The sequence below is a fragment of the Leucoraja erinacea genome, chromosome 28 (genome assembly GCF_028641065.1).
Source record: "Leucoraja erinacea ecotype New England chromosome 28, Leri_hhj_1, whole genome shotgun sequence".
Taxonomy (NCBI): Eukaryota; Metazoa; Chordata; class Chondrichthyes; order Rajiformes; family Rajidae; genus Leucoraja; species Leucoraja erinaceus.
Genome location: NC_073404.1, coordinates 11784675 through 11812037, shown reverse-complemented (window position 1 = coordinate 11812037; position 27363 = coordinate 11784675). Strand labels below are relative to the sequence as shown.

The window sequence follows — 27363 nt, the reverse complement described above, 5'->3', positions numbered from 1 at the left end:
CTCAATGAGTCAGGATCAGATGGACTTGGCGATGAGCCAATCACATCTGTCATTTTACGACAAGTTGGTTGGGATGTTGTTGGATTGAATTGGGCAGCTGCACAGCATTGCAATATCTTCAACCTCTCCTTATTCAAAATGGTATCAGTGGCACAAGGCTGAAAGGCTGCCTGAAATTTTAACAAGATGTTCAGTATGGCAATCGTTAACTGATGAATTATAATATTTATTTGACTGTTAATTATGTGACATTAAGGGTACGGTTTGTAAAAGTATATATACTCAATACATATTTGAGAATAACAAAGAAATACATTTACTTTTTTCTTATGGCTTTTGGACATAATTCAAAGTGCTTTAGTGCAAACATGATAGCCATGTTGTATTTAGCACTATCCACTATTATCAGATTCAAAAGGCATGAATCCATTTTTCTTGTTATTGGTTGGGGGAGGAATGCTTTATGGAATACTAGGATAACTCAAGAGGATTTTTATTTGAATGTTTCCATAGGATGACATCTCTGACAATGCATTCCTTCTCCAAAAGGCACTGGAATGCAAATGTGGATAAGAGGCTGAAGTGAGAATCGGGCAGCCTTGAGTCCTGGCAACATCCTCATAAATATTCATACCACTTTTTCCAGAGTGCAGAGGAGATTTACAAGGTTGTTGCCAGGACTTGAGCCTTAATGGCATCTTTCCCACAGCAATTCCACCAAAGCCGAACCCTATACTCCAAATGCAGCATCATCAACATCTTGTATAATAGTAACATAACATCCCAATTTCTATGTTTAAGAAGGAACTGCAGATGCTGGAAAATCGAAGGTACACAAAAAAGTTGGAGAAACTCAGCGGGTGCAGCAGCATTTATGGAGCGAAGGAAAAAGGCAACGTTTCGGGCCGAAACCCTTCTTCAGTCTGAAGAAGGGTTTCGGGCCGAAACGTTGCCTTTTTCCTTCGCTCCATAGATGCTGCTGCACCCGCTGAATTTCTCCAGCTTTTTTGTATCCCAATTTCTATACTCATTACCCTGAGATGAAGGCCAATGTGCCAAAGCCTTTACCACCATATGTGATGCCACTTTCAAGGAACAGTGTACCTGTACTCTGTCTGTGTATCTGTACTGCGTCTCTAAGATCAGTGGACCTGCTGCCACATAGCGCTGGAGTCCCACTTCCACACCTGACCTCGGGTGCTGTCTGTATGGCGTTTGCACGTTCTCCCTGTGGCCACTTGGGTTTACTCTGGGTTCTCCAGTTTCCTTCCACATCACAAAAAAATCGGTGGGTTTGGTGCTAACAACAAAGACAAAGGATCGAAAATGGGTGTGGATAAAATGGACAGAGGTCCAGAAGCCCAAGGGCTGAAAGATAGATGCATACTCAAGTACAAGGTCAGGGGAAGGCACAAAAGTAGTTGTTCCACTCTGGGAAGTTAAATGTAAGGGGAAAATATATAGTTGATGGTAGTTTAGTTTAGAGACACAACGCAAAAATAGGCTCTTCGGCCCACCGAGTCCGCACCGAACTAACATCACCACGCTTTAACACTAGGGGCAATTTACACTTGTTCCAAGCCAATTAATCTACAAACCTGTACATCTTTGGAGTGTGGGAGAAAACCGAAGATCTCGGAGAAAGCCCATGCGGTCAGGGGGAGAACGTACAAGCTCCGTACAGACAGCACCCGTAGTTGGGATCAAACCCAGGTCTCCGGCGCTGCAAACGCTGTAAGACAGCAACTCTACCGCTGCGCCACCATGCCGCCCATACCACGGTGCCACCAAACAGCCCCTTAGGACCGGTATGACCCTTAACAATTTTTGTGGTTGCATGTCCTACATGCTCGATCCAATCTAGGTGAAGAGGTTTCACCTGAATGTCTTATTTTACTTGTGGATTTAAAAAGGAAAGGTACTTTGTGTCAATGTCAATGAACTTACAGTTTGAGAGTACTTAATCTAGTTGAAGTGAATACCACTTTGGACTTTCTTGCAGATTATAAAGCCAGTAAGAATTTTAATTTGTTTTAATAGGCTGTGGGCCGAGCATCAAAAATGTGTCTAGAAATAGGATTTTGTGACCCAAGTCACCAAACTACATGAAATTTTCACATATTGTGTACATTTTTTAATATAAATCACTTAAATTAATTAAAGTCCATACAGATAGATTTTCATAAATTCAGACTTTAGTCTTACCTTTCAGTTAGAGTTGATTCATGGGGGCCTTCTTTGTGTTCCAGCACATCAGCAGGGACTTTGAAGACTTTCTTGCACTTTAATCCACTTCGCAGAACTTTCTTCAGCCTTTTTAATGCTTTTCCCACTAAATACAATTACCTGCTGCAAGTTTCCACGACATTTATTCCACAGAACAACACATCGGAATCTCCAGTAAAACAGGCATCTGTGAAGCCCCCTCAGCCATTTTGTGTGCTAGCCTGAAAAAAAGCGCGTGATTGGCAATCTGGCAGACAACTCAATGTTAAATGTGCTTTGATTGGACTAAAAAATTCCCAACATTTTTCCGTTTTTTCTCTAATTTAATTAAAAATGTGCAAGTCTTCTTCATATCGAGTTTCAGGGGTGATTTATATATATTTTTTTACACAATATGTGAAAATTTCATGTAGTTTGGTGACTTGGGTCACGAAACTGCAGAATAAAACTCCTCGGCCCACAGCCTATAAGAATGAACTGCAGATGCTGGTTTAAACCGAAGATGGGCACAAAAACCTGATGTAACTCAGCAGGACAGGCAGCATCTCTGGAGAGAAGGGGTGATGCTTCGGGTCGAGGCCCTTATTCAGACTGGGTGGTGTAGATGGTCATGTGGAGAGATAAAGAACAATGAATGAAAGATATGCAAAAAAGTAACGATGATAAAGGAAACGGGTCATTAGCTGTTTGTAGGGTGAAGATGAGAAATGAATGTGACTTGGGTGGGGGAGGGTTAGAGAGAGAGGGAATGCCAGGGCTACCTGAAGTTAAATAAATTAATATTCATACCACTGGGCTGTGATATGTCCAAGCGAAATATAAGATGCTGTTCCTCCAATTTGTGTTTAGCCTCACTCTCATAATGGAGGAGACCTAGGCCAGAAAGGTCTGTGTAGGAATGGGAAGGAGAATTAAAGTGTCCGGCAACCGGGAGATCAGGAAGGTTCAGGCAGGCTGAGCGAAGGTGTTCTGTGAAATGATCACCCAGTCTGTGCATTGTCTCGCCGATGTATACAAGTCCGCACCTTGAACAACGGATACAGTAGGTGGGGTTGGAGGAGGTGCAAGTGAACCTCTGCCTCACCTGAAAGGACTGTTGGGGTCCCTGGACAGAGTTGATGGAGGAGGTACAGTGACAGGTGTTGCATCTTCTGTGGTTGCGGGGGTTGGTACCTGGGGAGGGGGTGGTTTGGGTGGGAAGGGATGAGTTAACTAGGGAGTTGCGAAGGGAACGTTCTCTGCAGAGGCGGAAAGGGGTGGAGATAGGAAAATGTGGCTGGTGGTGGGATCCCGTTGGAGGTGGCGGAAATTTCGGAGGATTATGTGTTGTATGCAACGGCTGATAGGGTGGAAGGTAAGGACTAGGGGGACTCTATCTCTGTTACAACTAGGGGGAGGGGAGGGTACCGAGGAAACACGAGTGAGGGCCTCTGTGATGGGAGAGGGGAACCCCCATTGCCTAAAGAATGAGGACATCTCGGATGTCCTAGTATGGAACACCTCATCTTGGGTACAGTTGCAGTGGACATGGAGGAATTATTGGTGGTGAAATTGATGAAGTCCATGACTTCTGCATGGGTGCAGGAGGTAGCACCGATGCAATCATCAGTGTAATGGAGATAGAGTTCGGGGATAGGGCCAGTGTACGCCTGGGACGGGGATTGTTCAACGTTCCCTACAAAGAGGCAGGCTGGGGCCCATATGAGTGCCCATAACTACACCTTGGACTTGGAGGAAATGGGAGGAGTCAAAGGAGAGGTTGTTCAGGGTGAGGACCAGCTCCGCTCGGCGGAGTAGAATGTTAGTAGAGGGAAATTGGATGGTTCTGCGGTCGAGGGAGAAACGGAGGGCTCTAAGGCCTTCCTGGTGGGGGATGGAGGTGTAAAGTGACTAAACGTCTATAGTAAAGATGAGGTAGTGGGGGCTCGGAAAGCGGAAGTCATTAAAGAGACAAAGAGCATGTGAGAGTATCTTGGACATAGGCCGAGAGAGATTGGACCGGAGGGAGTCGAGGTACGTGGAAATCATTTCCGTGGGACAGCAGGAGGCAGCAACAATGGGTCTGCCAGGGCAGTTTTGTTTGTGGATTCTGTGGAGAAGGTAAAAACTGTGCGAGGCTGGAAACCGATAAGGCTGGAGGCTGTGGAAGGCAAACAGCCAGAAGTGATGAAATCAGAAATGGCATGTGAGATTAAGGCCTGGTGCTCGCCTATTGGATCATGGTCCAAGGAGTTGTTTGAGAGTTGTCGCTTGGCCACGGCGTCTCCCTTGTCAGCGGGTTTGATTATAATGTCAGGCTTACTGCAGAGTGAGCGGAGGGCTGTACCTTCAGAGGGGATGAGGTTAGAGTAGGTAAGGGGAGTGGAAAGGTTGAGACGGTTGATGTCAGTTCGAAATTATAGGTCTAGAGAGGGTCGAAGGCAGTTCTGGGGGATTGAAGAGGAGGGGGACTGGTGGAGACGGGAGAAAGGGTCATCACTGGGTGGTGAGGACTCCTCTCCATAAAAAAAGGCACGGAGGCGACGGAAGAAACGCTCTATGTCGTGGTAGACATGGAACCCGTTGAGGTTTGGGCGGAGGGGAACAAAGGTGAGGCCTCTGTTGAGGACAGACCATTCCGTATCGGAAAGGGGGAGGTCAGGGGGGGGGGGATGAGGAAGCCACGACAATGGGAGGAATTAATTTATTCTTCAAACACATTTTACCTTTCTTTATCAGTTTCATAGATAATTTGACCTGCCAAGAAAATCCAGCATGAAGCAGTTAGAAATGCTCGGGCAAAGTGGTACTGAACTTCAGGGCACATGGACAGTTAGAAACCTCCCTGTCATTTGTACGATTGCTGACATTCTGTAACCAGAATGCACAGGCAATTCCAACACAAGGTACAATTTCCAAGAAAATTTCTCAGATGTGTCCTGTTCACAAAAAGCAGGACAAATCTAATCCTATTACTGTTGAATGACTCCAGTCGCCATAATGAGCAAAGTGGGGACAACATTATCAATTGGTACCGACTTTGCAATAACCTACTTGCCATTGCCTAGTTTGAATTTCAACATTTCTATTTTGTTCCAGACTTCAATAAAAGTTTTGTTCAAATATTGAACAAATGGGTGAGTTAAGAGTGACTGCCTTTGACATCGAGGCCACATTTGAATGAGTGTGGTATCAAGATGCCCTGGTAAAGCAGCATCAAAAGAAAAGCACCCTTTAGGTTGGTCATACTTCTTGGAAAGGAACATGTGCTTGATTGTTAGAGGTCAATCATTCTAATTCCAGGACATAGTTTCAGGAGCACCTTAAAATGGTATCCTAGACCCATCTATTCTCAGTCTCTTCATCAGTAAATTTCCTACCATTATAAGGTTAGAAATTGGAACATTTGTTGATGACTGCACAATGTTCAATTCCTTCATAACTCCTCAGCAATGAAGCAGCAAATGCTGGTAGTAAGACACATACAACATTCAGGCACAAGATATGCACCATAAAACTACCAGGCTATGACCATCTCCAACGAGAGAGAGCCTAACCATTTTCCATTGACATTCAGAGATAACACCATAATTGAGTCTCCTACCATCGATATCAATACAATACAATACAACGGTTTATTTGTCACATTGCACAAAAAGTGCAAGTGAAATGATATGTCAGCAGCGATACAATGATAAAGGGCACACACAAAAACACAATAAAATTTTAACATAAACATCCACCACAGCATTCATCACTAATAGCATTTAAGAGGTATTTAGTTAGGCACACGGATATGCAGGGAATTGAGGGATATGGGTCATGTGCAGGCAGAAGAGATTAGTTTAACGGTATCATGTTCAAACATTGTGAACTGAAGGGTCTGTTCCTGTGCTTTACTTTTCTATGTTCTTAACTCTAAAAGCAACACCTGGAGTGTATGTACTCGGATAATCAAAAGCAGCATGGTATATTGATATGATTGTTGCAAAGTTGACTTTATAAATCAAAACATAGTGTATAGAAGCAACAAAGTCATGCAAACTCTTTAGATATTGTTATTTGGGGTCTGTTACATTCTGTATCCATTTCCAGACCCTATTCTCTAGGAAAAATGTCAATGTCTTGCATTGACAAAATCAGGAGATTTATAAGAATGGAACAAACAATGCATTTCTGTTCTGCAATGTGAATAGAGAGTACAACTGTGAAGATGCACTTTAACAGTGATGCCAGAATATTGGAAGGATTGGATGTAGATGGGGGTTAAACTCTTTCCTCTGGCATGTTGCAGGCCGCGTGTCTACGGAGTCCAATTGTGGTTACACCCATCAATTAAAATCTACCCTGATTGAGAGCTGGGCTCCAAGCTAGAGATTTATTCCCATCACAGAATGGTGGGATAATACCAGAATAACAGGTTAATATCCAGAAGCTAGACACAAAAAGCTGGAGTAACAGGCAGAATCTTGGGAGAGAAGGAATGGGTGACGTTTCGGGTCGAGACCCTTCCTCAGACTTGTTTGAGGAGCGGTCCTGACCTAAAAAGTCACCCATTCCTTCTCTCCAGAGATACTGGCCGTCCCGCTGAGTTACTCCAGCTTTTGTGTCTATTGTCTATTAAACCAGCATCTGCAGTTCCTCCCTACAGGCGAATAGCCAGTGTTTATAAAGTGTTAAATTCAGTCAAAGACAAAACTAGTTAATTAATCCTGACCAATATTAAACCCACGATACGACCACAAATGAAAAAGATCACACTGCAAAAGCTCACCATGGCAGTATTTTCACCACCGATTTTTGTAAAGCAGTTTCATACACTGGACAATTTGAATAAATGGGCTGCTGCAACAAATTGCTTAAATGTTGGAACGAAGACACTAATGTATAATCTTGAGCATGTGCTCATTTATTAAGTATATAAAGCTGCAGATCATGGATATAAATGGATGTCAAACATAGCCAGCTCTATCTGAATACAGGATCCTAATCTCATACAATGAACAATGCAATTAATTTCAACATATAAACCTTACAATGCATGATCCACATGTGTTACACTTGGCAGTCGCTGATCATACCGGGCCACCACAAAATTTCTAGCACTTTCTTTAATCCGGCCAAAATTATGAGAGTGCCCTTAACATCCCACCCGGAAGTCCCCCCATAAAATGTGGCGCCTAAGCCGGGTCTCGACCTCATCGGGACTTCCGCAGCCGATTGGCGAGTGGAATTTGACCCCCTGCGGTCGAGCCTCTGGGATGATGTGCTGGCCGTGGTTGTGCACATGTGCAGGGGGAGGATGTGCAAGGCGGCCGGCCGTGCCGGCGGGTGAGGAGCGGCCGGAAAGGGGAAACTCGGCGGCCCGGACACGGATGGCAGAGAGAGAGAGGGGCCAAGCCAGGCGGGACTTTTGGTTGCCATTGGCACCCGGGCAACTGTTGATTTCGAGCCCGGGTTAGTGTTGTGTACTGTTCAAGAGCCTGATGGTTGTTGGGAAGAAGCTATTCTTGAACTTTAAAGATGAAATGTTTCTTTTAAGAGAAATTAGATTTGCACTTGAACGGAAAAAGAGCTGAAGGACTAACAATGATTCTTTGAAAGAAGCAGAACACATGGAGGGTTAAATGTTCCGCTTTTAACAGATGATATAAAGGAATTGTATTTAGTTCTAACTTAATTGAGGTTGAATTATCTTCAAGATAACTCTGTTGTAACCATTAAACAATTTGCATAATTAACATTGTTTCAAGCAGGTATACAATGTAGAAGTAAGTGACAACCAAAATTGAATTGTTTTTAGATTGAAAGATACAGCATGGAAATGGGCCCTTCAGCCCACTGAGTCCATTCTGATCATCGATCATCTCTTCACAATAGTTCAATGTTATTCCACTTTTGCATTCACTCCCTACACACAAGGAACAATTTACATAGACCAATCAACATACAAATCTGCATGTCTTTGGGATGATTAGGAAAGATTTAAAATAATAAGGAACATGAAATTCAGCAAGGCGAAGATATGACGTAATATAATTATTGAAATTAAAATGTGTCTCTTACATTTTGTATGGTTGCAAATGTATTTGTCTTGGTCTAAAACGACCACTTCATTTGGAAGTTTGTAAATCTCTGTCATTGACTTCTGAGCTATTTCAATTCATTTATGTTTGGTTGCCTTTTAGCTCTGAAGTTTATTGCACTGTTTAAACTAGTGAGACAAAAATATGGGTCAGTTAATAGCTTTACTTGTGATTTTATTTTCTACCTTTGGTGTCAGAATGGTGACAGCCAAGTGTTTTGTATTTTTATGGAGTACGTTTCACATTGAACCTCCGGGGCCACATCACATTTAAATCTATGCTGCTTAATTTGTATATATCTCAGGGCCTTGACCTGAAATGTCACACATTCCTTCTCTCCAGAGATGCTGCCTATCCTGCTGAGTTGCCCCAGCATTTTTTGTTTACCTTCAGGTTCTTGGTGTTCAACTCTGAATACAACAATGAAATGCCATTTCCAAATCTCCAATCTCACAGATATTAAACAAAGGATCAATTTGACCCATGTTGCTTCAACATCGCTTTTAAGGCCTGGGGATCAATTGCTGCCCAATGGCTACGTTTTGGATATCCCTGGGGTGCAACAATGAGTATTAGTTTCAGCTAAACAAGTTCTTGGTTGATAATAGGCATGTTCCAGGAGATCACGGATCATCAGTTTTTTAATGTTGCTGGCAAACTTTTGAATCTAAGAATCACTTGCTCATTTGTAGGTAGACAGAAATGCTGGAGAAACTCAGCGGGTGAGGCAGATCTATGGAGCGAAGGAATAGGTGATGTTTCGGGTTGAGACTCTTCTTCACACATTCCACTCGCACATTTGTAATCAAGTTGTGGGAAGAACTGTGGTTTTTAAAAACCTGCATTTCTTTTCACGCTTCTCCACCACATTTTTGTCATTTAATTGACCTTTTTGAAAAAAGTCACCACATGTCAAGAAATAAACATTTTTGGAACAGAAAGTGATTGTGGATGATCAGCTATGATCACATTGAATGGCGGTGCTGGCCTGAAGGGCCATGTGGCCTACTCCTGCACCTATAGTGGCTTGCAAAAGTTTTCTTACCCCTTGAACGTTTCCACATTTTGTCACGTTACAACCACAAACATAAATGTATTTTATTGGGATTTTATGTGATACACCAACACAAAGTGGTGCATAATTGTGAAGTGGAAGGAAAATGATACATGGCTTTCAAATTTTTTTACAAATAAAAAACTGAAAAGTGTGGCGTGCAAAAGTATTCAGCCCCCTTTACTCTGATACCCCTAAATAAAATCCAGTGCAACCAATTACCTTCAGAAGTCACCTAATTAGTAAATAGAGTTCACTTGTGTGTAATCTAATCTCAGTATAAATACAGCTGTTCTGTGAAGGCCTCAGAGGTTTGTTAGAGAACATTAGTGAACAAACAGCATCATGAAGCCCAAGAAACACACCAGACAGGTCAGGCATAAAGTTGTGGAGAGGTTTAAAGCAGGGTTAGGTTATAAAAAAAATATCCCAAACTTTGAACATCTCACGGAGCACTGTTCAATCCATCATCCGAAAATGGAAAGAGTATGGCACAACTGCAAACCTCCCAAGACATGGCCGTCCACCTAAACTGACAGGCCGGGCAAGTAGAGCATTGATCAGAGAAGCAGCCAAGAGGCCCATGGTAACTCTGGAGGAGCTGCAGAGATCCACAGCTCAGGTGGGAGAATCTGTCCACAGGACAACTATTAGTCGTGCACTCCCCAAATCGGGCCTTTATGGAAGAGTGGCACGAAGAAAGCCATTGTTGAAAAAAAGCCATAAGAAGTCCTGTTTGCAGTTTGCCACAAGCCGTGGGGGACACAGCAAACATGTGGAGGAAGGTACTCTGGTCAGATGAGACCGAAATTGAAGTTTTTGGCCTAAATGCAAAACGCTATGTGTGGCGGAAAACTAACACTACACATCACCCTGAACACACCGTCCCCACTGTGAAACATGGTGGTGGCAGCATCATGTTGTGAGGATGCTTTTCTTCAGCAGGGACAGGAAGCTGGTCAGAGTTGATGGGAAGATGGATGGAGCCAAATACAGGGCTTCTTGGAAGAAAGCCTGTTAAAGTCTGCAAAATACTTGAGACTGGGGCGGAGGCTCACCTTCCAGCAGGACAACGACCCTAAACATACAGCCAGAGCTACAAGGGAATGGTTTAGATCAAAGCATACTCATGTGTTAGAATGGCCCAGTCAAAGTCCAGACCTAAATCCAATTGAGAATCTCTGGCAAGACTTGAAAATTGCTGTTCACAGACGCTCTCCATCCAATCTGACTGAGCTTGAGATATTTTGCAAAGAAGAATGGGCAGAAATTTCAGTCTCTAGATGTGCAAAGCTGGTAGAGACATACCCCAAAAGACTTGCAGCTGTAATTGCAGCAAAAGGTGGTCCTACAAAGTATTGACTCAGGGGGGCTGAATACTTTTGCACGCCACACTTTCAGTTTTTTATTTGTAAAAAAATTTGAAAACCATGTATCATTTTCCTTCCACTTCACAATTATGCACCACTTTGTGTTGGTCTATCACATAAAATCCCAATAAAATACACTTATGTTTGTGGTTGTAACCTGACAAAATGTGGAAAAGTTCAAGGGGTAAGAAAACTTTGGCAAGCCACTGTATTGTCTATTGTCTAAAGCATGTGCATTGTAAGCATTGTTGCTCTTATTGATGACAGTTAATCTATAACTAAGAAGGGCAATTGGATACTCATTCTCACTCGAGTAGAATAGCCAAACACAAACGATATAACAGAAGTTGAAAATTATGTGAACTAGTAGGAAAATTGTGGCATCAAATCTCATTATGTTCATTGGTATTTAAATAAAGAAGTCTATCCCCTTGCCTCCTAAATTGGTTGATTGATTATTTGAAAGATATAGCAAGGAAAACGGAACGCAAGGTCCACCGAGTCCACACTGAATCAATCGCATGTTCATACTAGTTCTGAATTATCCCACTTTTGCATCCACTCCCTTCACACAAGGGGCAAAGTATAGAGGCCATTTAGCCTACAAACTCTCACGTCTTTGGGGATGTGGGAGGAAAGCGGTTCACCCGGAGAAAACTCATGCAGTCACAGGAAGAACATGCAAATTTCACACAGACAGCACCCGAAGTCAGGATCGAACCTGGGTCTCTAGCGCCGAGTCAGTGGCTTACCACTGCGCCGCTTATTCTGACTTTGTGCCAGCAGATTGGAATATGATGAATGGTGACTATGATAGCGGTGATTGTTTATAGTCAGCTGACAGTATGGAAATAAAATAATTCAATTTTTCAGCTTTTGATTTGGAGTTGAACATTCTCAGTTGTTTGAAGCTAATTCCTAAAATTACCCCTATTGTCAACAACCTGGTATGAAGATCTTGCATCAGTTATAGATTAGACCATTGGTTGAGACAACATAAGTTGCTGATGTCACAGTTGCCATCTAAGTATGAGCATTGGCCATGTTATCATTTTATTTGGTTATGCAATTTTTTTATGTGGCACAGTCGATTTCACTTTTAAAAACAACAATTTGCAGTTTGTTCCATGTTATTATTTTGTTTCTTGTCCCTCTCTAGTAGTTGTTAGCTATGTATTTCACAAATTCATTCTTGAATTGGTCGTGACTGAGGAGCTGGAATGAAGAACCATTTCGTCGCAGAGGAAAATGGTGTTGAAAGTATCTGGAGACAAAGGATTGAATATCTTTTATCTTAAAAAAATGTCCAGTTGAAAGCCAACATGGTAGAGCTGAAGCCAAATCTGCAACAAAAATAGGAATCTGACTTTTCAGCCATTCTGTCACACTACATTTCTTTCTGCATCACTTTTATGCTCTTTGTTTTAGTTGACATTTATCAGCTGAAGTTTATAGTGATTTATATCTGAGGCATTTGAGTCCGCAATGCGTTTTCTTTGCTACTCGTCTATACCATGGAAGATAAAGATGAGCTTGTAGTGGTACATTTCCTAGAAATTACATCCAGAATGTGGCGCAATAATTAATTTGAATAGGAAGCAGCACCATAAAAGCCAAAATGTGTTTTTAATATGGGCTCTAAGGGAGGGTTCAGTTTAGTTCAATACAGTACACTACAGTGAATGAGGGGAAGTTAATTTCTGGCACAGCTTTAGACGCGGAGCTGCGGTTGAACTTTTTACCCTAATTACGCTTCTGCTAATGCCTGCAGTGCTCTTGAATCAAAGTAGCCCTTCAGGCCTTGGAAAGTCTCTCATGTGGTGAGCGTTTGTTGAGGCCGGGCAGAAATGTGGAATATTGTGACAGGTTTTTTTTTTACAAAACTTCTCAGTTACCACCCACCTTACTTGTTGCCTACAAAAATAGATTAATTGTTTTCATCTGTACGATTTTCTCTTTGTCCTTTGCTGTAATAACTATGATTAATCAGAGAGACATGACCTTAAGAGTCAATTTGGCTTCTAAATGATTCAGCTTTTTCATCATAGCATTTTAATAATACAAACATTTCCTATCAAGTGCAGGTTATGTATGATAGAAATTTAAAAGTTTAAGACTGCTAATTTTTTTTTTAATGAATGGAAATGTTCTGAGTAAACGTACCATATTCATGATTTAGGGAAGTATTTGAGCTTCACCTCTTCACTTCACTTAAACCCTTTATCTTTGGTATTCGGATGTAGCATAGAGAAGGAACGTCATGAAACTCGGTTGCTTCTTTCACCATTAAGAATCCAAATGTAATGAAATGTTGACAGTTCAAGACTAAAAATTAGCTTCAAATGATAGAACCAGGAAAAACAGCATCAAAAGTTTTCAAAATCTCCTGCTGTGACTGCACAATGCTACAAAAACATTTACACTGTTGTGGTTCCTTACTCTCTCATAATGACAACTGTTTAGATGTGGGAACATATCTGAGTGTGGCAGCCCAATTTGAGTTAACAGTATGTGAGCCATTTTGTTTTTTTAATGTAGACTTTTTTTCCCAAAAAAGCATTTTCACACAGACCATCTTTGAACGCTGCCCTTTAAGAGATTGCTTAACCTCGTGCATAGCGAATCCTGTTGGAGTGATTTACACACTCATTTGTGCAATTTTTTTTGTACACAATTTTCAATCAATCTCGCTCGACTGAAATGCAGATTAAAAACTGTTTCAAATTTCTATATTCTATCCTCCCTTTCTTACTCATTGTTTATTTCACTTTTTGCCTCTTTCACACCGCGGGTAATTTTAACTGGGCAAATTTGCATTAAATTAAAAAAGTCTGAAACCTGTCTCCAACTTGCCAATTTCAGTGGATGCAGACAAGCCAACATTCGAGCAGGCAAGCCAACTTTCTTGCAGGCAGGTTCACCATTTAAATTAGAAAGCAAAAGAAATGCAGATGCTGAAAATCTGAAATAAAAAAACATACTGTAAACTCACAGCAGGTCAAGATGCACATCACAAAATTAATCAGCTTTTCAAACTCAACCCTGTAACTGAAGTGATGGCTTCACCAATAGCAGCTGGTTCCTATGGTTGGAGGGTAGAGAGGCCAAAGTTTAATATCATGAGTAAGGGGCAAGCAAGTAAATAGGACCCAGCTGTTACATGTAAAGCTTTTTGATATTCCCTTGAACACAATGTACCCCTGGATTCCACCCACCATCACACTGCCTCTGATCCTTCTCATCCCACGGTTACATCTCACTGATCCCTAACTGCAGCCTCATCCCTAACCATCAGCCATAATCTCAGTCTGTCAACATTGGTCAGTAACCAGATGATAAACGGTAACCATGCCCTGCCTTTAAAGTTGGCTGGATCACATAAATGTGACCTCAATCTCTCCTTACCTCTAAGATGAGTAGAACGGCCTATTTCTCTTCTACTCTTTAGGTCTTACAAACTGACTGTTTCATGCTGGCTGTTTCTCTTTCACACAACGGTTTAAACTCACGAAAACTGCTAAACCTTTATTTTGCCTTAAAACTTACAAGGAAAATTAATACGTTTCAGTGCTCTGGGATTTCAATTTTCTCTATAACTATTATGCGGTCCTCTTTTAAATAGTACATTTGGTAATATGTACTAAAATGAGTCTTGGAAAGTGGAAGATGCTTTTTAGTGGGGAAAGAAATTGAATAGCAAATAACTGTTTTCTGTATGTAGTTGATCTTAATGAGGTGACTTAATGATAGTAATACTTAACAATACTTTGGACATGCTAGTCCTTGCTGTAATCTTGGATTTAAAAATAGATGACAGGAATTATTTTAACTGTTGAAACAACCAGAGCCTCAGAGCTGTAATCAAAATGTTCAAAGATTCTAAACTCATGATGGAAGCTTTGTTACATTTATAGTTACGATTGGAAAGTCAGATGCACGCTGGCATTTCAACCCTCTAGAAAAATGCGTGGCTTAAAAGATGTTCCTGATTCAAGCCTGGCTCTGAAATGTCTGTGGTGAAGTGTGGAGAATTGAAATGTCAGTTAAAATAATCAAGAAAGATGATGTTGCCACTCAGCAATGAGTAGTTTAGTCAGTGATGGGCTGCAATGCAAAACATTCCTTTATTATCAAGACTTTTTCTTGTGGCCTACCCATAAGGGCTTTGTATATGTTGCTTCCCAACACTGCTATAATTTTGCTTTTGAAATATTCTACCCTGTGGCTAATTGGGGAACTCAAACCATATTTAAAACCTGGTAAATTGCAGTGGTTTATCTACCAGTGGACTTTTCTCCCGAGTTTCCCCTGATTCGAATTCGGAGAATTACGGTAATAGCCGCTCGTAGGTACTCTGGGCTCTCGTGGCCATTTTTCAACATGTTGAAAAATCTTCACGGCTCATCGCGTTTCCCGAGTACCTGCCGTTAACGTTACGAGCCGCAAAGAGACGTCCCGAGCTCCGACGTACCCGCTACGTACCCGCTATGTACATTCTACGTGCTTACCACGAGTTTGATTTTTTTTTTAAACTCGGGAGAGCTCATGAATTACCTCGTACGGTGGGACAGGCCTTTAACTCCTGAATAACTGCTGTTGACTTGTTGAAAAATTAACATGCTCAGTGCTGCATCCTGGTTAAGGCACATCATTGTTTGATGATTAAATAAAAAACAACTATGTTGCAAATGTTCATTTACATTTTTATTCAAATTTAAGAATACACAATTTGAACAAGGCTCCACCCAAAGACGACGAGTGGCTCATCAGGGGAGACTACAGCAAATTAAGTGAGAATTTGTGAATATTTTTTTCTCTTCTAATCAGAGAAAATTTATTGCAAAGTGAAGAGGGCAGTTCCCTTTTACAGATAATTTTAAAGTAAGAGTTCCCTCTCCATGCCTTCAGTGATTGTGAGGGACAACTTGTTTACCTGAGGTGGAATTTCCAACAGTCACAAATCTGTTTAAGAAAACAACAAATATCAGTGAACTGAGTGTGAAATTTAGGAGTGAACCTGTTTACCAACAACTCTATATATCCTCAGTGACTTAACAGATTTTCAGGGAAATTCTAGTCATAGAGTAATAGAGTGATACAGTGTGGAAACAGACCCTTTGGCCCAACTGGCCCACACCGGCCAACAATGTCCCAGCTGCACTAGTCCCACTTGCTTGCGCTTGGTCCATATCCCTCAAAAACCTGTCCTATCCATGTACCCGTCTAGCTGTTTCTTAAACGATGGGATAGTCCCAGCCTCAACTACCTCCTCTGGCAGCTTGTTCCATACACCTACCACCCTTTGTGTAAAAAAGTTAACCTTCAGATTCTTATTAAATCTTTTCCCCTTCACCTTGAACCAATATCCTCTGGTCCTCGATTCCCCTACACTGCGCAAAACACTTCGTGCATCTACCCAATCTATTCCTCTCATGATCTTATACACCTCTATAAGATCACATCTTATCCTCCTGCGCTCCATGGAATAGAGACCCAGCCTACTCAACCTCTCCCTATAGCTCACACCCTCTAGTCCTGGCAACATCCTCATGAATCTTTTCTGAACCCTTTCAAGCTTGACAATATCTTTCCTATAACATGGTGCCCAGAACTGAACACTATTTTCTAAATGCTCACCAACATCTTTTACAACTGCAACATGACCTCCCAACTTCTATACTAATACTCTGACTGATGAAGGCCAAAATAGCAAAAGCCTTTTTGACCACATCTGCCTGCGACTCGACCTTCAAGGAACCATGTACCTGTACGCCTTGATCCCTCTGCTCTACAATGCTACCCAGAGGCCTTCCATTTACTGTGTAGGGCTTGCCCTTGTTCGATGTCCCAAAATGCAACACCTCATACTTCTCTGTATTCCATCAACCATTCCTCCGTCCACCTGGCCAATCAATCCAGATACTGCTGCAGTCGTTCACACCCACCTTGCACTATCTGCAAAACAACTAACTTTTGTATCATCAGCAAACTTGCTAATCTTGCCCTGTATGTTCTCATCCAAATCATTGATGTAGATGACAAACAGTAACGTGCCCAGCACGGAACCCTGAGGCACACCACTGGTCACAGGCATCCAGTCTGAGAAGCAACCTTCCACCATTACCCTCTGCTTCCTTCCATGGAGCCAATTTGCTATCCATTCAGCTATCTCTCCTTGGATCCTATGCAATCTAACCTTCCAGAGCAGTCTCGTATGCGGATCCTTGTCGAACGCCTTACTGAAGTCCATCTACAGCTCTGCGTTCATCAACCTTTTTGGTCACTTCTTCAAAAAAAAAAATCAATCAGATTTGTGAGATACGACATCCCACATACCAAACCTTTACTGACTGTTCCTAATTAGCCCTTGCCCATCCAAATGCCTGTATTTCCTATCCTTCAGAATACTCTCCAGTAACTTACCAACTACTAGTGATGTTATCCTCATAATTATGCATCCTTAGTTTTGTCATATTACTTTTTAAATGGGAGCACTAAAATTTAATGGGCCATGTATTAGTCTAGGCTGATGATTAGGTTATTTCCCTCCACAGATGCTGCCTGACATGCTGAGTTCTTCCAACACTTTTTTTGCTTTAGATGGGTAAAAGCTGTTATGCTGACTGAATGTAGTCAGTTTCTTCTTCACAGGTTGAAGTTACCCCTTTGAAGAACCATTAAAATCTGAATTTTAAAATCAATTACATTTTTTTAAATCTACTTTTTTACCCTTTACTGACTAACTGATACAGTTTGGTGCAAACGGGAAATTTGAAATTGTGATTCCTTGAGCCATTTCTTAATGACCTAACTGATGTTTAATTATTTGTGCATGTTTAATTATTTGTGACAATTCGTGTCTCGAAATTTTGATTCCATTGAGATCTTTTAATCAGCTGTCATTTGAAAATGTGTAGCCTTTGTTTATTGCTGGTTGTCATTGTGCTGTACTGTTATTGGTCGGTGCTGATCCAATGTGAACTTGTGGGGTTGAGGTTAAAGAGGCAGCCTAGAATGTTGCAAAATGCAACTGATACTGCTAAAGATGTGTTGGCGAACAATCCATTTGGATTTCCTTTTTTTAATTATTTGAAACAAGCCTTCTTAGCCCATAGGGAAAAAAATGTATCTCTGTTGGGAGAAAGGTTCAGATAATTTAGATCTAAAGAGGTTTTCCACTCTCATTCATTGCAGTCACTGATCTAAATTCATTGCTCAAGATTCATGGAATGGTTTTGTGTGAATAAGTGTATTCGTTCATTGCAGATAAGTGATAACCACATTGAAATGGCTTATAAGCCAGACCTCTTAAGGATGTCACCCTTTGTCTCCAGCAGGGCACAGGTGAATCAAAACATTAGTGGTTTCCAACATGACAAGATTTAGACATGTGTAGACACCTGAATATTTTTTCCAGGAAGTGATTTTAGGAGGAACTTGGATAGTGGTTGATAATTTCAGCCATTCATATAGAAAAGTCATAAATATTCTTTGAAATAAACTTTCTGCATATTCCTTAAAGAGACAAGATCAGGCCTTAACACCAAATTCTTCACCTCTTCAATCTAACACAGCTTATTCTGCTATCCTAATGATAGCAGAATAAGCTGTGTTAGATTCTGTTGGTCTGCCAATTAGAATGCCCTCCAAAATGTTTGGGACAAAGACCCATCATTTATTTATTTGCCTCTGTACTCCACAATTTGAGATTTGTAATGGAAAAAAAATCACATGTGCATAAAGTGCACATTGTCAGATTTTATTAAAGGGTATGTTTATGCATTTTGGTGTCACCATGTTAAAATTACAGCAGTGTTTATACATTGTCCCCCCCCCCCATTTCAGGGCACCATAATGCTTGGGATACAGCAATGTCATGTAAATGAAAGTAGTCGTGTTTAGTATTTTGTTGAATATCCTTTGCATGCAATAACTGCTTGAAATCTGCGATTCATGGACATCACCGTTTGCTGGGTGTCTCTAGTGATGCTCTGCCAGGCCAGTGTCGCAGCCATCTTTAGCTACTATTTGTTTTGGAGATTAGTCCCCTTCAGTTTTCGCTTTAGCATACAAAAGGCATGTTCAATTGGGTTCCGATCGGGTGATTGGCTTGGCCAATCAAGAATTAAGCATTTTTTAGTTTTGAAAAACTCCTTTGTTGCTTTAGCTGTATGTTTAGATCATTGCCTTGCTGTAGAATGAACTGCTGGGCAATGAGTTTTGAGTCATTTGTTTGAACCTGAGCAGATATGTGTCTATACGCTTCAGAATTCATTATGCTACTACCATCAGCAGTTGTATCATCAATAAAGATAAGTGAGCCAGTCCCTTCAGCAACCACACATGCACAGGCTATAACACCCACACCACCGTGTTTCACAGATGAGGTGTTATGCTTTGGATCTTGGGCAGTTCCTTCTCTCCTCCATACTTTTCTCTTGCCATCACTCAGATATAAGTTAATCTACATCTCATCTGTCCACAAGACCTTTTTCCAGAACTGTGCTTGCTCTTTTAAGTACTTCTTGGCAAACTATAACCCGGCCATCCTATTTTTACAGCTAACCAGTGGTTTGCATCTTGCAGTGTAGCCTCTGTATTTCTGTCCATGAAGTCTTCTGTGGGCAGTGGTCATTGACAAATCCACACCTGACCACTGAAGAGTGTTTCTGATCTGTCAGACAGGTGTTTGGGTTTTTTTTGTCTTTATTACATTATAGAGAGAAGGCTTCTGACATCAGCTGTGGAGGTCTTCCATGGCCTGCCAGTTCCTTTGCGATTAGTAAGTTCACCAGTGTGCTCATTCTTCTTAATGATGTTCCAAACAGTTGATTTTGGTAAGCCTAAGGTTTGGCTGATGTCTCTAACAGCTTCATCTTGTTTCTCAGTCTCTTCTTTGACTTCCATTGGCACAACTTTGGTCCTCATGTGGATAAACAGCAATAAAAGTTTCCAAAGGTGATGGAAAGACTTGGGGAAAGACTAGGTGCTGAGAGCTCTCTTATACCTGCATTAAGGACGCATCTGAGCAATTACAAATGCCTGTAAAGCCACGTGTCCCAAACATTATGGTGCCCTGAAATGGGGGAATTATGTAAAACACAGCTGTAATTTCTACATTGTGAAACCAAAATGTATAAAAATACCCTTTAATAAAATCTGACAATGTGCACTTTAACCACATGTGATTTTTTTCTATTACAAATCTCAAATTGTGGAGTACAGAGGCAAATAAATAAATGATGGGTCTTGGTCCCAAACATTATGGAGGGCACTGGATTCTATCTGCCAATCGACTAAAGAAAAACACATTAAAACTTAAATTATCTGTAACCAACTATTTGGAATTTATGATGGTTCAGTGACTGGTTACTAATTCCTGTACTCCCTTCAACACACCGGGTCCCAAGTTTTCACACTTCCTCTTAAACACTGGTGTCCCAATTACCATGTTCTCTCTAACACGTTGAGACCCAGTTCCTGCACCCTCTAACACACTCGGGGCCCTGGTCTCTAGCATTTACTCCCTTGAAAAGCACCTGGTTTTGTTTCCTCTGCTTCATTGAAACTTACCAGGTTCATTGAAGAACTGAGTCTGAACAAGGGCCCTAGCCCAAAACATCACCTCTCCATGTCCTCCAGAGATACTACCTGACCTGCTGAGTTACTCCAGCACTTTGAGTTTTGCTCAAGATTCCAGCATATTATTCAGTTTTTCAAAAGACGCAGCCCTCTCACCCCCCCACGTTTCCCTCCTCCCCCTCCTCTTACCCTCCTCCTCTTCCCCTCCTCCTCTTCCCCTCCTCCTCTTCTCCCCCCCCCCTCTCCCCCCTCCTCTCCCCTTTGTTGAGAGAAACAGAATTTTGTTGAAAGGTCGTTATCCTGAAATGTTTCTCACACCACCGATGTTGCCCAGAGTAGTGTCTACTACAGATAAAGTGAGGTCCATATTTAACCCCCGAATAATCCATATGAGTATAAATCATTTTCCGATTCCTTTGATTTGCATATTGTTTGTATGAAAGCCTTACTTCAACCATTGATCATAAATATTTCCTATAAATTATTGGGAAGAATAATAATAAATTGTGCCATCGTGCTATTGGTACAAAATAATATTTTCTGATGGTGACATGAATTTGCAAGGTCAAGACAGAAAAACTTGTAATTTGTAAGAGTGCCATTCAAGACAGAAAAAACCTGCAGTTTGGAAGAGTATCTAGAGTACCATTTTAATCAGGGACAAAATGTACATTAAATATATGATATACATCGGATTGTGGTTACTTTGGAGTATGTTAAAAGTTGTTAGGAGGCCAAAAGTGCTGGAGAAACTCAGCGGGTGCGTCAGCAACTATGGAGCGAAGGAAATAGGCAACGTTTCAGTCCAAAACCCTTCTTCAGAAGTTATAAGTTGTTAAATTGATAGCATTCCATGAAGTATAACTAACTTTACAAATGCCATGCCATGATGCATAACTAACTGTGCATAAATAATGAATTTAACTGTAACAATCTCAAAGCACTTTGCTATTTGTATGTTATACTTTAAAGCAACATTATAAATGCGATCATTAAAAAAAAAAGACAGAATTAGAATTCATAAAAAGGGTGTAGACTCAGGAGAGAAAACGAGACTGCGTTTAGTCTGTGGTTATAGATGAAATGACTGTGGTGCATCATGGTGCAACTGAACTTGGGTCTCACAGTTTGATACCATGCAGCACCATGATATCCTTGTGAACTGATCCAAAAGTCAGTCAGTAATTCCAGATGATTCTGAATTTGATGGTGGTGTTAATTTCTTTTTATTATAGCAATAGATAAAACATATGGAAGAGTTATTTATATTTTTGTTCACAGTTAAACTATGACTCGTTGTGGCTTGGAGGAAAACTGGTGGTGTGGTCTTTGGCTGTCTTCATTCGCTGTTTTCACTTTTGCCTTCAGTGAGCATAGAAGCTGGTTTATAGCAGATTAGTTGGTGCACACTGACCTGTTTCTTGCCAGAACCCAAATATTACTTTGGTCTGGTTTAAATTTCCTAGTTTAAGTCGTATTGATACTTCCCATTTTTCAACTTTAATTATTTGCACGTTTGTGATGAGCACTGACATTTCAGACTGTTTCAAGTGACTTTAACTAAAAATCAGAATGTTGTGTTGTGAAGAATGTGACCTGCCTTGTTTCCTTCTTATCTTCATCTCCTGACCAACTTTCTAATATTTTACATGTAACTTTTTATTTAACACATTGGTTGGAACTTTTTTTAAACGTAAATTTAAAAATGCTTAAAGTGTTACTTTCTTTTTACTTTCCTCATCATTAGTTCCATTTCAGATGTTAACAGACAATTTCAAATTGTGCATATTCCTCTGTGCATTTGTTTTCAGCTTGTGTATTATCTCTAGCTTCCACATAAACAGCAACAATGGGTTTATGTGGAAGCTAGAGATAATACACATAAACAGCAACAATGGGAATACATATTTTCTCAATTAAATATTGAAAACATTGAATAGATATGAGAAACCTTGTTCATGTCCGAAATTCAATTTTGGAGATACCTGATGGGAATGTTTTGTTTCCCAAAGCATGTTTGTGGTGATTAATAATTTGAGACATTATTCTTGTGCTGAAATAACTAGAGTAAGGTTAGTCGCTCTACATCTCCATCACATATCAGGGAGGCCTTAAAGCCCTTTGTTCCTACCTCGACCGCAGAATCGGTCAATTTCCATCTACCCCCCCCCCCCATTGGTCCTCACCCTCAACAACCTCTCACTTCGTCCAAATCAAAGGCGTAGCTATGGGCAATCGCATGGACCCCAGCTATGCCTGCCTCTTTGTGGGGTATGTTGAACCATCCCTGTTCCCGGTGTACACAGGCCCAAATTCTCGAACTCTATCACGGTTATATTGACGACTGCCTCGGTGCTACCTCCTGCACCCATGCAGAACTCATGGACTCCTTCACCACCAATCTCCATCCTGCATTCAAATTCACTTGGACCTTCTCCGACACCTCCTTCCCCTTTCATGATCTCACCATCTCCATCGCAGAAGATAGACTATTAACTGATGACTATTACAAACCCACTGACTCCCTCAACTATCTCGACTACACTTCTTCCCAACCTGCCTCCTGCAAAAACTCTGTCCCCTACTCCCAATTATTAGGTTTACGCCGAATCTGAGTCCAAGATGAGGTGTTCCATACCAGGACATCCGAGATGTCCTCATTCTTTATGGAATGGGGTTCCCCTCTTCCATCATAGATGAGGCCCTCACACGTGTCTCCTCAGTACTCCGCAGCACTGCGCTTGATCTCCCTCCCCCTAGTCGCAACAGGAACAGAGTGCCCCATGCTCTTACTTTACACCCCATCAGCCGTCGCATACAACACATAATCCTCCAACATTTTAGTCATTTCCAACGGGATCCCACCACTAGTCACATCTTGCCATCTCCACCCCTTTCCGCCTTCCACAGAGACTATTCCCTCCGCAACTCCTTGATTAACTCATCCCTTCACACCCAAACCACCCCCTCCCCAGGTACCTTCCCCTGCAACTGCAGGAGTTGCCCCTTCCCTCCACTCCTGCCGTCTCTCTGAAATGTAAAACATATTTATTTCTAACTTTGCTAAATTATGATGAAAGGCTGTTGACGAGATGGTAACTTTGTTCCCCACTCCCCATATGCTGCCAGATCGCCTGAGTATTTTCAGTTTGCAATGCAGATTTTCAACCAGCAATGTTTTCTTTTTCTTTTGTATTTTACTGGTCTGGTTGATGAGTGTGCTCTTTTGTGAATTTTGCAGTTTCTTTTCATGATTACTGGCACATGTTGAAATATGTGGGGAAAATATATTACACAGATGTGCTCTTAGATTAGCATTTTTTACTGGGACATTGTATGCAAATTTAAGAATTTGGTTAGCTACGTGCCATAAGTATAAAGGGCCAGGGCAGATAATTTACCCTTTTGATGCATGATGACATTTCTCGGTTAGCCGAGTAGATCAGATGTGTTTTGGGAATTAATGGAATTGCCTGTCATCTTCCTCCTGTTTTCTTTATTTAGATTGCTACATTTATTTTTGATTAAAGCAATATTTTGCCTATTAAGCCTTTGCTTATTGTGTGTAATGTTATTCGTGTTTCTTTTTGTCACCAGCCCACCATACTGCTGTGTGGATCTTTACTCGCTTCGGACTGGTGAAATGGTCAAATCCATCCAGTTCAAAACCCCCATCTACGAGCTGCATTGTAACAAAAGGTATGATTATCTGCACATTGAGTTGTGAGCAAGAAATGTGTTTCTTCGTGTCATGCAAGAACCATCTAATTGTACCAGGGTGGAAATAAATTGCCCCTGATCCTACAGGACTGCCAAAGATTTTTTTGCAGTACTGCGAAAATAAAATGATTCGGCTTTTTAATCTGTGTTTTTATCAATCTATTTGTCTTTTTTAGTTTTAAATGTAACATCCTTAAACATATTAATAATAAAAGATATCTCGTGCATGCCATGGATAGCAGAGGCCTTTTCCATTATGTCAGAGTGTGGTTCCATTGCTGTGGTTGATATTAAGCTGCCTGATTTAATTTTACCATTTGCAGTAAAAAATGACGTTTTCTTAGTTTTGAGCTGCTGATTGTTTCGTTGTCCTGGAAATTAATTGTTGCCAGAAACATTTTGTAGATGTAAGCTGATTTCCTACACATCATCAATGTGTTTAATATGTTAAAAGATGGAGAAAGGTATTAAGGGTTTGAACATAAAGTGGATGTTAAGCGCTTTTGCATAAATATACTAACCAAATCAGTGATGGATCACAGGGTATGTATGACCTTTGATAATTAATTCAACTCTTTTATATTAATTCAACTCTCAATTATCAACTCGGTGGCTAAAATCCTCGAGAAACTAGTGTTCAACCAGCTATCACATTATGTCTCAACTTTCAACATTCTATCTCCATGCCAGTCTGGGTTCAGACCTAATCACTCCACAACTACAGCGCTGTTAAAACTCACCAGCGATGTGTTCACTGCTTCTGAGGATGGTAAACTCACCGGTGCCATCTTTCTTGATCTAACCAAGGCCTTTGATGTTGTTGACCACTACCTACTGCTTGATAAACTTTACTCTATTGGTCTTTCTCAAAACAATCTACTGTGGTTTAACTCATACCTTCATAACAGACGCCAATGTGTCACCTTTAATGGAAGTCAATCCAATTCATTAATTGTTGAGAAGGGGGTCCCGCAAGGTTCGTCCTTGGGACCACTCCTTTTCTCTATTTTCATAAACGACCTCCCTAATATCTGTTCTGACTGTCAAACACAACTATATGCCGATGATGCAGTGCTATATACATCTAGTACTAACAAGTCTGAAATTGAAAGAACCCTTCAATCAGATCTTACTTCTGTTCAGAAATGGCTATTATTTAACAAATTAATTTTAAATAAAAATAAATCATGCAGTATGTTATTTGGTACCAGACAAGGCCTTGGTAATTCTGTAGATCTGACTATATCATTTAATGAAGGATCACCATTAGAACAAGTATTGAACTTCAAATATCTTGGCGTTTGGCTCGACCCAACGCTTTCATTTACGCAGCATAGTGAGACGATTACTAAAAAACTCAGCTGTAATTTAGCTATTCTTTACCGCCATATAAATTGTTTCACCTTTCAGATGAGAAAACATATTGTCTCTCAACTACTACTACCAACACTGGATTATGCTGATATTGTCTATCAGAATACATTTGATACACATCTTCAACCCCTTAATGTAGTTTATAATAGTCTTTGCAGATTTATTTTAAGGTGTCCATATATAACTCACCACCGTTCTTTGTACGAAACTCTAAACTGGTTATCCCCCCACGCTCGAAGATGCTACCACTGGTTCCAGTTCATCTTTAAATGCATCCATCTCAATTACCCTTCTTATTTAAAACAAGACCTATTACCATACACACCCTCATATTCACTAAGACATATTCAGCAACCCTTCTTTTTCATTCCAAGAACTAACAAAGAAATGGGAGACGTGCATTTAAATTCAAAGCTCCTTCTGACTGGAACACTCTGCCTAGTACCATAAGAACTATTAGCTCATTTTGTCTATTTAAAAATACACTTTTACCCTTCCTTATAAAACCATGTACCTGTTTCTAGTATTAGAGTCTTTGAGCTCCTTTATCTAGCTTGCTCTGTGTGTGATCATTTGGCATAACTATTGTATATGCATGGCCATTACACTTATGTATTATTGTATTGCATAGTGTAACAAGGTCTTATATTGTATTATGTCACAATATCATGAAATAATATATCATGTAATAATGTTGATAGTATGTATTAACGTACGATGTATGATAGGTGGTATATGGTATTATGCATCAACATTATGCTGTAACACATAACTATTGTTATTATTGGATATGCAAAGCCAATTAACAATTGTTATAAACTATAACAAGTGGGGATGGAGGGGTTTTGGGATTGGTGTGTGAGAAGGTGGGTCAATGAGAGCCTCTATGTATGTTATGTCTTGTGCTGTATGTTCTATATTGGACCCCCTCGAAAACGAGATGACTGTCCATCTCAAGGGGTTATCCATGAATAAACTTGTTTCAAATATAAAAGAATAGCTACCAAAGATGAGATCACCTCTTTAAGCCTTTAAACCATGTCTGAGTTCCAATTTTGACTGATGTACAAATTCACTGTGGTTTCCACTTTTTCTTCATTTCTCTTCTGTGAGAGTAAGCAGATACCAGGGACATGAATGGCTTGAGTGAGTGGCTAAGACTTTGGCAAATTTGGCATAAGAAGGCTGATGCAAAGTTATCCTTTTGAGACTTAAATCTGCATATTGACTGCATAATTAATAATGTAGAAGGCAAATTAATAGTCTGTATTCAATATAATTTTCTAGATTAATATTTTGAGGGCAAAGGCTATTTCAGAACTTGTCTTGGACAATGTTAGGGAATAGTGACCGCCATCTAAGGCAATTTGATTTTGAGTTTTAAAGTGATGGGGTTCGATGCAAAATTGGGTCTTAATTTTGAACAAATGAAACTGGAAGTATGAGAGGAGAGTCGTCTCTAGTTGATTGGGGAAATACATTGAAAATTGAGGACAGAGAATGGCCAACACGGGTGTCAGCCGTGGAGAAGGTGGGAAAATGGGATTGAGACGGAAATATAGATCAGCTATTATTGATTGGTGGAATAGATTTGTTGAGCCGAATGGCCTAATTCTGCTCCTATAATTTATGAACTTCACACTTAAAGAAATAATACATAATTCGCAGATAAAATATATTCCTTGAAGGAACAAAGTCAGCGTTAAATCTGGGAAGCTTATAAAGGTATTAGTAGTTTGCGTTTGAGTTTTGTGCACAGAGGTGCAGGTACATAGTTCCACAAAGGTGGCAGCACTCGTGGTCAGCTCGTGAAGAAGGCATATGGCATGCTTTCCTTCATCGTTCAGGGTATTGAGCCCAACAGTTGACGTGTAATGATATAGCTGTACATGATGTTCGTATGGCCACATTTGGAGTACAGTCTACAGATCAATTTGCAGTAGAAAGGATGCCATTATACTGGAAAGGGTAC

At 40.7% G+C, this 27363-nt stretch overlaps 1 protein-coding gene across 1 annotated transcript in view; it reads left to right on the top strand.

Annotated features, from left to right (window-relative positions):
- Positions 1–27363, top strand: part of bcas3 (BCAS3 microtubule associated cell migration factor) — a gene marked incomplete at its 5' end in the record, with an annotated part of 612428 nt that overhangs the window by 34557 nt on the left and 550508 nt on the right. The window contains one exon of the mRNA XM_055657406.1: positions 23895–23996. Coding sequence (XP_055513381.1) covers positions 23895–23996 — 102 coding nt within the window. The remainder of the gene's footprint in view (positions 1–23894; positions 23997–27363) is intronic.